The 12,111-nt window shown below is 43.9% G+C and overlaps 1 protein-coding gene across 1 annotated transcript in view; it reads right to left on the bottom strand.

Moving 5' to 3' along the window:
- Positions 1-785: 785 nt before the first annotated feature.
- Positions 786-12,111, bottom strand: part of PRKAR2A (protein kinase cAMP-dependent type II regulatory subunit alpha) — a 97,646-nt gene continuing 86,320 nt past the window's right edge. The window contains exons 7-11 of the mRNA XM_063941146.1: positions 5,854-5,955; positions 5,623-5,697; positions 5,439-5,504; positions 5,064-5,202; positions 786-4,270 (exon numbers count right to left, since the gene is read on the bottom strand). Coding sequence (XP_063797216.1) covers positions 4,137-4,270; positions 5,064-5,202; positions 5,439-5,504; positions 5,623-5,697; positions 5,854-5,955 — 516 coding nt within the window. The 3' untranslated portion in view covers positions 786-4,136. The remainder of the gene's footprint in view (positions 4,271-5,063; positions 5,203-5,438; positions 5,505-5,622; positions 5,698-5,853; positions 5,956-12,111) is intronic.

Below are 12,111 nucleotides of genomic sequence, written 5' to 3'. Positions count from 1 at the left end.
CCAAAATATGCTTTAGGCCCCCCTCCCTCATCCTCCCCATGTTCTCAATATGGCCACATTTCACAAGGGGGACTGGTAGAGGCAAAGTGCGAGAGGGAGAGTGACTGAGAAGCAGTGGGTGACAAGGAGAGACAGTAGGTCAAAGGGAGAGATTGGGTGACAGTGGGTGATAAGTATATTGTATATATTACAATTGGTGTGGAGGACAGCTTCTCCTCCTAACGCAGTTATCTTCAATCACCTCCTGACAGGAGTAAACCATGCACAGGTAAATCCTGGTTACATTGCGACTCAACCACCAGTTGAGATCTTGCCCGATCATGGCTATGTTTTCTTCACAATGTAGATTTGCGGCATTCGCTCTCCACCGATTAAAGGAACCAGCTGTTTGAGTCTGGGCAATGTCATAATGCACAGCACACACATATTAAAAGATTTAGTCCTCAATTTTAGGATTCAAAAAAACACCATGCAGCAAAACGTTACCAAGAAAGGGTATCAAACCCCAGATTACTGCATCCAACTTACCTGCTGACAACACACATGCAATGAGCCAGAACTATAGGACAAAGCCTTTTAAATGGTCATCTTACTTTAAAACAAACCTTGCACACCCCCCGGCATCGCAGAACAGTGGTGGCGCTTCCTACAAAACCGAGCAGTCTCATTTTATTAATATATTCCAAAAAAAAAAAAAAAAACACACAACAAAAACACAGCATTTAGAAAAACATTGTGCTGCGTCTACACGGCAGCTGTGAGCAGAATAAAGACTAGGCAACATCTAGATAATAATCTCGTCATTTATTAATAAAACATCAGTTTAAATATTTGAAATCCCGCTGGAAGGAGTCTATCGGTGTAATGTTGCAGGGAGGTCAAGACTGACTGTGTACTCCCTGCTTCTGTAAATACTGTTGGAGTGTCAAAGAACAGGGGAATACCAATCAAAAGACAGAAACAATAGTTGCGTTGTGCACTTGTCACCTACAACCAGAGCACGCTGTCATTCGGCGGGCTGGTAGCCTTATTAAGGATGAAGGATCCATCCGTCAATTCCCTAGGGAGCTAGTGACACGATCTCACGTGTCTCCGATGTAGAATGCTTCAGCACACTAAATAACTATCTCCGCTGAGTGTAAGTGACAAACGCATTTCAATATAACAAAGAGAACCAGTAGTAACACGTAGAAGGGGGGGTACAGGTGAAAGATCTGCAAAGCACTTAACACCTTGAGGTAGCTTCTTTCAGTCAGAAATACATTTGTGTTGGTATAAGCAAACGGGGTAAAAACATGTGCGCCTTTAACGCACACCGGACTGCGCGAGACTAAGGGCATCTCAGGCATTCCTCAACATAGCCCTGTAGCATGAAATAAAACATTATCTGTATAAACCAAAAGGAAGGCCTCAAGGAAAAAGAAAAAGGATGCATGTGACAACACAAGAAAATAAAACCTAGAAATCCTGCAGCATGAAGGATGCAAGATCTTCTGCCGACTAATGGAGTATTTGAATAAAAAAAATAAAAAAAAAGTGGAGTTAAAAAAAAAAACATTTTGGCAAATCTTTACGTACACGTCAGTAACAGAAATCACACGTTCAACTGGAAACAGAGGAAAATAATGGAAGGTGACATTCAAAGATTTTTTTTGTTTAGTTTTTTTTGTTTTTTGTTTAACTGTGCAGAACAGTTGTGTGTTTTAACAAGAGCAATTTGTATATATATATATAACTTTTAAAATGTGAAATTTGTGCTGTGACATAAAAAAACAGAACTACGGTCGGCCAGGATGCTTGTGACCATTAGAAAATGCTCCTCTCACCAACAGCACGACTACAAAGCAAGGCTACAAAAGGTAAGTAAAATCCCCAAACGTCTCACCAGACTTTGCTGCATTAGACACTTTGCTGCTGAGCTCTCTTATTAAACCTCTCTCTCTGGCTTCGGTTTAACCATCACGCGGCCTAATTGATTCATAATTTGCTTGTCACTGGACATTGCAAAAGGTGGGGAAAACAAAAACGCACAAAAAAACATTGCTGAAACCCCCTCCCCCCCCCCCCCCCGTAGGCAGACACATATAGTCTGGCGGTAAAGGCATTGGTAGGTAATAAATATTTCTGTCGGCTCAATATTAACCATGACCTCTGTGGGTGGGAAAATATATAATATATATATTTATGTATTTTACTACAAAATCAACACTGCCAACTTTGCATTGTAAAAAAAAAAAAAAAAAAAATTAAAGCAAAATTATAGGTAATACTGCCCGCAAAGAGAAAACAGGAGGTACTTTACAATCAAAATAATTTACTGTATGTGCCCTTTATTTTATTACATCAACTGACAATATGCATCTATTTTCTTTTTAACATTTTTATTTAAATTTAAAATATAGGAAAGGAGGCAGTCAATACTGGGGCTAGGAGCACATTAGCAACAAATAATTGTACCTACAGAGAAGGGGATAAATGCATGGCATTTCCTCCTGAGGTGGCAGGGAGAGCCACTGATGGCAGAAGCAATACCCCAAACCACGCAGCAGTATCTGCACATAGCAAGACGTACCCCAGCAATTTCCACTAATGCAAATCTCCGTTAAATGCCCTATAAAAAGGGTCAAGAGAAGAATCAATACACTGTACAGTGGTTACCCATTAAATGTCAATCTATGCCTGTAACTAGAACCTCTCATTTGGTCATTATGGCTATACAGGGACACAATAGCTTTCCAATACAAATCGCCAAATGAAAAACGATTAGCCACAATAGTGCATTCTAATAGCCAAGGAAGCTGCCACATATTCTACAGCCTGAGAACAGTCTAAAAAGTGCTAGGAAATGATCGGAAATACTGGAAACATCTCGCTGAGGGTCTCTCACGCCAACACACTAGACCAGCGATGGTAACAGTCACAACATGCTCGTCATTAAATGCCATGTCTGTCAGTAGCTTTGTTACTCTGCCGTACATTTATTAACATCACCATAGCAAAACCACTACATGAAAAAAGTAACAGTAAAAAAAAAAAAAGTTGGGGGGCAGACATTGGTGTAAAAATCAATTTGTTGTCATTTAGGCATTAAAAAAAAAAAAAGTACCATACATAAATAATCCCAGAATAGGAGCAAGCCATCAAAATAGCATTTGCATAAATAGTTTCACGTTAAAAAGTTTTCCAAAATTGGTACACCAACCACCGGGGGAACATACTTTGCTATTGGGAATGGTGGAAAAGCCACCCAGGTAGTGATTTGCTCATTCACGCTTCCCAGGTGCTGCCATGACACAGGACTAAATGACAGCCAAGGTAAGGCTAAGTTTAAATACTCCTAGTAAAGAGGTTTGGCCCTAAAGACTGGTAAAATGCTGATTGTAAGGTATATATCTCACATGGTTCTCAATTTTGTATGGTGAGGAGGCTAAGAAAATGTGAATTTAAAATATACTGCATGAAGGGGTCAATCAGAATTCAAGCGAACATTCCTGATCTCCCTAATAAGCTGTTATAATCAACAAGAACCAAAAATTCCAGACAGGAAACCAATATCGGATACTCAAGTCAGAACACATTTCGTTTTTACGTGACAAAAGAAAAAAAGAAAAAGGAATTCTACAGCACAAGGAAACTTTCCTGATCATTAGGAGCAACACAGAAATTTTCAGAAAGAAAATAAAAAATACAATCATTAGCGGTCAAGCTTGCTATATATTCTAAGTTGTTTTTTTTCTTCCATTTTTGTAGAAAGTGGATGTCAATGATGGTGGTAAATTCATGAATATCTTATTCTGGGTGTACTTCGGAGACTCCGGAGCAGCCGCTCACACAAAGTATGCCATTCTTAACCAGGGAAGTATAAAAAGAAAGGCACATTATGTTTTTATTATTATTTTTTTTTAGAAGGTCTAATAACGGGATCTCAGCAGCAAACCGATGGCATAGATTGGATTTCTACCTGGCCTCTGGTGCTGAATTCTTTATTCATTTCCTAAAAAACAGAAGAGAAAAAAAAATTCCCCCAAGACAACAGCAGGAAGTGACTGTTCTGCGCCCCCTTGTGTGCGCTGCGTACGTGACAGGAGGCGCCTGGCTGTGTCTTGGACAGAGAAAGCACTAAGGTAACAAGGTGCCTACTTTCCTGGATCTCTAAGGTCCATGCTGGAACCAAATAATGCCACCAATTGCTCCTCATAATGCGTGATGTTTCTCTGCATAATGTCCATGCAAGGGCCCAGTAATCGTTCAAAGGCTTGTACGTCCATAACTGAAATAAAGCAGAGGAGATGTAAGTGACGGCCATGCCATAATATAATCTATACATCAGCACTGCTCCACTCAGGTGGCCGATGAGATCTGACCTGCAGGGGCCTCAGCAGAGTCCTGGAGGCCAAGACCAGGGAAAACACATTCTGACTTTTAGGCTACTGTAAACCTACCAGAACACAGAACCCTAAGCAGCAAGCATTAACAGGTCCCACACCTGGATGTTCAGCAGTCACACATGCCAGCCGCATTCTGCAGAGCCTATGCTACTATACCACTATGTAGCTGAATAGCACAAGGGGCAAAAGCACAGGACTTCCAATAAGGCTGCAATAAACTCAGTGAGCGTTCATGTCTTAAGATAACTGAAGAGGTGAGTGGACGTAGGTGTCATGTGACATTTAGAAAAAAACAGATATTTAGAAGATACTATATTTCTGACTTAAGAATTGGACAGCACTTTCAGCCACAAAAATGACAATTAACACTTAAAATAACATTGTTACTACAATCCCTAGGTCAGAACACCTTCATACATTAAAACAAACTTTTTTTTAAAAATTATTTATTTTTAGAAAATTGTGACATAACTTCACTCACCCTCCATTCGGTTACTAACCGCATCAGACATGCGGTTAGTAATATCTGGTTTTTGACATGCGAAAATTTCAAGATAACGTTCAAAACCCTTAAACATTTACACAACTTTAGTGGGCAGGATAAATTGGCAGTCAGTTGTGTAAAACCAATATAGAAACATAGGTCTGCCAGCCGTGTAAGGGGAAGATTATTACCTAAACACTTTACGTCCTGCACTGCATATGCAGATGCGGCTCTGGGCTTGTTAGTAACCAGAGCAAGTTCTCCAAAATACTGTCCTCTTCTACATCGCGTTATCTCTACTTCCTGGTTACTTTCTTGGCCGCTCTTCGTCTACAAAGAACACAAGATTACAATATCATCAGTTCAGGAAAAGCTGTAGAGCAGGGTACAGGAGCTTTGATGTATAGAGTCTTAGGTTTGCCATGCCCAGAGTGGTACAGGGTATTGGTAATGTAGTATGGGGTACGGATAAGCGTTGGAACAAGTAAAGAAGAAAGTGGAGAAAGACAGACAAACAAGTAAAAAAACAAACAAAAAAAAAACAAAAACAAAACACAAGCACGTACCTTGCTTTTCATCATTATTTTTACTTCTCCCGATTCAACAATGAAAAAACAGTCTGCCTTATCCCCCTAGGGAACAAACTTCTTTTAGCCACAGTAACATCACTTGTTACAGTATACTCTACTGCTAAATGTAGATGTAGTGTATGGCACTACCCCCCCCCCCACACACACACACACACCTTACCTGTGCAATAATGCGATCACCATCCTTATAATTCTTTTCTCCTATTACATCAACAATTTTCATTCGCTCAGAAAGCTAAAAAAAACACAAAAAAAATAAATAAATAAAAAAACAGTATATGGTCACACAAAACACCCACACTTACAGTAATACCATGGGAGTACACATTAAGTAATATACATAATAGTCTAACTTTCCAGCAAGCATAAGAGTACGTGACCCCAGCCTCACCTCTAAGGACTTCAGGATGGGCACAGATTCTACAAAGATCTCGTACATCTTTCTTTTTCTGGCATTGTTTTTAAGAATTATTCTTCTGAAGGTGACTCGGTCCTGAAACAAACAGAATGACCAGCAGTGGTTAGAGCATTACAGCAATGCAAAGATAAACATTCTGCCTTATTCTCAGTGCTGACTGCACACTGCCTGAGAGGCCTCTTCAGCCCAGACATTAGAAGTCGATGCCAGAGGGCGAAGTGGTGGGATGAAGCCCCACAATCAGTGCTGCTTTACATTTCTGACTTTTTATGAAGAAATCCCTATTATGTCATGTGATAAGCGCTATAAACACTATTAGTTATTCATGGATAAGACAATGCAGCACACTACACCCCTCAAGTAGTCACTAGAAATATGCTTTGGTTTAAGCGCAACAATGATCTACAACAGCGGTGGCCAACCCGCGTCTAACGAGCCGCATGCGGCTCTTTCATCCTCCGCATGTGGCTCGATCCGCTCCCGGCCACCGCTGCCCGACACAGCCCGGAACACATACTTCTATAAGGTCTCCTCCGGCTGCGGTGATTATCTTCAATTCAGTGCCAGCCTGTGGGCCAATAAGTGCTCACAGACTGGTAGCTAAGGGCCCTGATTGGCTGCCGGACCGTGAGCTCTGATTGGCTCACGGCCCGGAGCCGAATTGAAGATAGTCTCTCTCCGGCGGCGGTGACTGAGGGGCAGGAGAGGTGCATGCTGTGCCCTACTCCCCTCTTACGCAGCAGAGTGGTGAGCAGCTCTGGGTGGGTGGGGGAGCGCACTGTAGGGGCATATCTGGCACTGCAGGGACATACGTAGCAGGCACTGGGGGCATATCTGGCACTGCGGGGGCACCCATGTATCTGGCACTGCGGGGGCACCCGTTTGGCGTTTTGATATGTATGTGGCACTGTACTGGGGCATTATATATGTGGCACTGTACAACATGACTAAAACGGGGTTATGACACTAGGTCATACACCTACAAACGTCATACCGAAAGGTGTGCGCACAAAAATGGGGTGTGGCTTTGAGACAACTAAGCCACGCCCCCATTTTTCTGCATGCGTCTTTGGCGCGCGCAAGATAGTGGCTCTTCCCCTTGACTACAGAACTTTTCTGGCTCTTTGCCTCTGACTGGTTGGCCACCCCTGATCTACTGTATCAACACAATTAAAAGCATTCAGCAACACACAATACAAGCATATGAAATGATAGGAGAGAAATTAAAGAAGACCAGGACCCCATCAGAAAACACACTGAACCGTGTGTGTCTTCTCCAGTTGATTGACACAAAACAATTGCAAATATCAATATCGAACAAGTAGAACGTTTCATGTTGCCCACTAGATGGCGCTGTTTAACCATACTCTGCAGAACTACCACATTCTTCACCTTCAATACAACAAGGATAACCTAGAGCACTACATGTAAATTGGGAGGATGGATTAATAATAATAATAATAAATTTATTTATATAGCGCTCTTTCTCCAACAGGACTTGAGGCGCTTTACAGAAAAAGCGCTACACTATACATAATGTAATTGTGACAAAATCACTTCTAATTCACTACAGACGTTCTGGATTTCAAAGGCAGTGTGATGGTTTTGAAATTGGTTTCTGGCTAACACAACAGATCCCATTTACCTAAAGCAGCAACGGCTCATGTACACCACAAATCATCAATGTACAGGGCAATTAAAAGTATCCCTACTTATTGCACTTTGGAGCGTGTTTTAAGACTGGTAATGAAGAAGAATTTGGAGAACAGGGTACTGCAGAGCAAGTGCCACTTACTGGGGAAACTCTGTCACCAGGTGTCGATCTAAATCCCAGCTAAGCAGTAAGATGCAGGCACAGGTCAAATGGGGTCCTAAAAGCCCCAGCTAGATTACTCAAGGTGCCAAACGTAACCTTCCTGCGAACACTGCCCCCGTCTACACCCTCACTGATTGGGTGCAGGAATGAACACCATGGTCCCATTAGTGTTAAATGCAGTGCCAGTGGGTAAGAGCCGCAAATAGACCTAGTGCCATTACGGAGTCTCTAACGTCACAGCAATTGTGCACAATGGGCGTGTGATTTAGTGGGGCCTCAACAGCACAATACCATTAACCACTTTAATTTTTTTTTTCTTCAAAAACCGCTACTAAAATTGTCTTTTTTTTGACTGAACTAGATTAAGAACATTTAAAGTATATACAAATTTTATTTAAAAACAAAAAATAAGAATTTACTTACCGATAATTCTATTTCTCATAGTCCGTAGTGGATGCTGGGGACTCCGTCAGGACCATGGGGAATAGCGGCTCCGCAGGAGACAGGGCACATCTAAAGAAAGCTTTTAGGATCACATGGTGTGTACTGGCTCCTCCCCCCATGACCCTCCTCCAAGCCTCAGTTAGGTACTGTGCCCGGACGAGCGTACACAATAAGGAAGGATCTTGAATCCCGGGTAAGACTCATACCAGCCACACCAATCACACTGTACAACTTGTGATCTGAACCCAGTTAACAGTATGATAACAAATGAAGTAGCCTCTGAAAAGATGGCTCACAACAATAATAATAACCCGATTTTTGTAACAATAACTATGTACAAGTATTGCAGACAATCCGCACTTGGGATGGGCGCCCAGCATCCACTACGGACTATGAGAAATAGAATTATCGGTAAGTAAATTCTTATTTTCTCTAACGTCCTAGTGGATGCTGGGGACTCCGTCAGGACCATGGGGATTATACCAAAGCTCCCAAACGGGCGGGAGAGTGCGGATGACTCTGCAGCACCGAATGAGAGAACTCCAGGTCCTCCTTAGCCAGAGTATCAAATTTGTAAAATTTTACAAACGTGTTCTCCCCTGACCACGTAGCTGCTCGGCAAAGTTGTAATGCCGAGACCCCTCGGACAGCCGCCCAAGATGAGCCCACCTTCCTTGTGGAGTGGGCCTTTACAGATTTAGGCTGTGGCAGGCCTGCCACAGAATGTGCAAGTTGGATTGTGCTACAGATCCAACGCGCAATCGTCTGCTTAGACGCAGGAGCACCCATCTTGTTGGGTGCATACAATATAAACAACGAGTCAGATTTTCTGACTCCAGCTGTCCTTGAAATATATATTTTTAATGCTCTGACAACGTCCAGTAACTTGGAGTCCTCCAAGTCGCTAGTAGCCGCAGGCACCACAATAGGCTGGTTCAAGTGAAAAGCCGAAACCACCTTAGGGAGAAAATGAGGACGTGTCCGCAGTTCTGCCCTGTCCGAATGGAAAATCAGATATGGGCTTTTGTACGATAAAGCCGCCAACTCTGAAACTCTCCTGGCTGAAGCCAGGGCCAGTAGCATGGTTACTTTCCATGTAAGATACTTCAAATCTACAGATTTGAGAGGCTCAAACCAATGAGATTTGAGAAAATCCAAAACTACGTTTAGATCCCACGGTGCCACTGGGGGCACAATCGGGGGCTGTATATGTAGTACACCCTTGACAAAAGTTTGTACTTCAGGCACTGAAGCCAATTCCTTCTGGAAGAAGATTGATAAGGCCGAAATTTGAACTTTAATAGACCCCAATTTGAGGCCCATAGACAATCCTGCCTGCAGGAAATGTAAGAATCGACCCAATTGAAATTCTTCCGTTGGGGCCTTCTTGGCTTCACACCACGCAACATATTTTCTCCAAATGCGGTGATAATGTTGTGCGGTCACTTCCTTCCTAGCCTTAATCAAGGTAGGAATAACTTCCTCTGGAATGCCCTTTTCTTTTAGAATCCGGCGTTCAACCGCCATGCCGTCAAACGCAGTCGCGGTAAGTCTTGGAACATACAAGGTCCCTGCTGAAGCAGATCCCTTCTTAGAGGTAGAGGCCACGGATCCTCCGTGAGCATCTCTTGAAGTTCCGGATACCAAGTTCTTCTTGGCCAATCCGGAGCCACTAGTATTGTTCTTACTCCCCTTTTCCGAATAATTCTCAGTACCTTTGGTATGAGAGGCAGAGGAGGAGAAACATACACTGACTGGTACACCCATGGTGTTACCAGAGCGTCCACAGCTATTGCCTGAGGGTCTCTTGACCTGGCGCAATATCTGTCCAGTTTTTTGTTGAGGCGAGACGCCATCATATCCACCTTTGGTTTTTCCCAACGGTTCACAATCATGTGGAAAACTTCCGGATGAAGTCCCCACTCTCCCGGGTGAAGGTCGTGTCTGCTGAGGAAGTCTGCTTCCCAGTTGTCCACTCCCGGGATGAACACTGCTGACAGTGCTATGACATGATTTTCCGCCCAGCGAAGAATCCTTGCAGCTTCTGTCATTGCTCTTCTGCTTCTCGTGCCGCCTTGTCTGTTTACGTGGGCGACTGCCGTGATGTTGTCCGACTGGATCAACACCGGCTGACCCTGAAGCAGCGGTTTTGCCAAGCTTAGAGCATTGTAGATTGCTCTTAGCTCCAGTATATTTATGTGAAGAGACGTCTCCAGGTCTGACCATACACCCTGGAAGTTTCTTCCCTGTGTGACTGCTCCCCAGCCCCGTAGGCTGGCATCCGTAGTCACCAGGACCCAGTCCTGTATGCCGAACCTGCGGCCCTCTAACAGATGGGCACTCTGCAACCACCACAGGAGAGACAACCTTGTTCTTGGTGACAGTGTTATCCGCTGATGCATGTGCAGATGCGATCCGGACCATTTGTCCAGCAGATCCCACTGAAATGTTCGTGCATGGAATCTGCCGAATGGAATTGCTTCGTAAGAAGCCACCATCTTTCCCAGGACTCTTGTGCATTGATGTACTGACACAGTTCCTGGTTTTAGGAGGTTCCTGACCAGTTCGGATAACTCCCTTGCTTTCTCCTCCGGGAGAAACACCTTTTTCTGAACCGTGTCCAGAATCATTCCCAGGAACAGCAGACGTGTTGTCGGGGTCAATTGAGATTTTGGAAGATTCAGAATCCACCCGTGTTGCTGAAGCACTACTTGGGTTAGTGCTACACCGACTTCCAGCTGTTCTCTGGACTTTGCCCTTATCAGGAGATCGTCCAAGTAAGGGATAATTAATACGCCTTTTCTTCGTAGAAGAACCATCATTTCGGTCATTACCTTGGTAAAGACCCGAGGGGCAGTGACAAACCAAACGGCAGCGTTTGAAACTGATAATGACAGTCTTGTATCACGAACCTGAGATACCCTTGGTGTGAGGGGTAAATTGGGACATGCAGATAAGCATCTTTTATGTCCAGGGACACCATGAAGTCCCCTTCTTCCAGATTCGCTATCACTGCTCTGAGTGACTCCATCTTGAACTTGAATTTCTGTATGTACAGGTTCAAGGATTTCAGATTTAGAATAGGTCTTACCGAACCGTCCGGCTTCGGTACCACAAATAGTGTGGAATAATACCCCTTTCCCTGTTGTAGGAGGGGTACCTTGACTATCACCTGCTGAGAATACAGCTTGTGAATGGCTTCCAATACCGTCGTCCTTTCTGAGGGAGACGTTGGTAAAGCAGACTTTAGGAACCGGCGAGGGGGAGACCTTTCGAACTCCAACATGTAACCCTGAGATACTATCTGCAGGATCCACGGGTCCACCTGTGAGCGAGCCCACTGATTGCTGAAAATCTTTAGTCGACCCCCCACCGCTCCTGAGTCCGCTTGTAAAGCCCCAGCGTCATGCTGATGGCTTTGTAGAACCCGGGGCGGGCTTCTGGTCCTGGGCAGGGGCTGCCCTCTCTTACCCTTTCCTCTGCCTCGCGGCAGATAAGACTGTCCTTTTGCTCGCTTGCTTTTATAGGAGCGAAAGGACTGCGGCTGAAAAGACGGTGTCTTTTTCTGTTGGGAGGGGGTCTGAGGTAAAAAAGTGGATTTGCCGGCAGTTGCCGTGGCCACCAGATCCGATAGACCGACCCCAAATAATTCCTCTCCTTTATATGGCAACACTTCCATATGCCTTTTGGAATCCGCATCACCTGACCACTGTCGCGTCCATAAACTTCTTCTGGCAGATATGGACATCGCACTTACTCTTGATGCTAGAGTACAAATATCCCTCTGAGCATCTCGCATATAAAGAAACGCATCCTTTAATTGCTCTAGAGTCAATAAAATACTGTCCCTATCCAGGGTATCAATATTTTCAGTCAGGGAATCCAACCACACTACCCCAGCACTGCACATCCAGGCTGAGGCTATTGCCGGTCGCAGTATAACACCAGTATGAGTGTATATACTTTTCAGG

Source organism: Pseudophryne corroboree, chromosome 9 (genome assembly GCF_028390025.1).
Source record: "Pseudophryne corroboree isolate aPseCor3 chromosome 9, aPseCor3.hap2, whole genome shotgun sequence".
Taxonomy (NCBI): domain Eukaryota; kingdom Metazoa; phylum Chordata; class Amphibia; order Anura; family Myobatrachidae; genus Pseudophryne; species Pseudophryne corroboree.
This window is presented reverse-complemented; position numbering and strand designations above follow the sequence as displayed.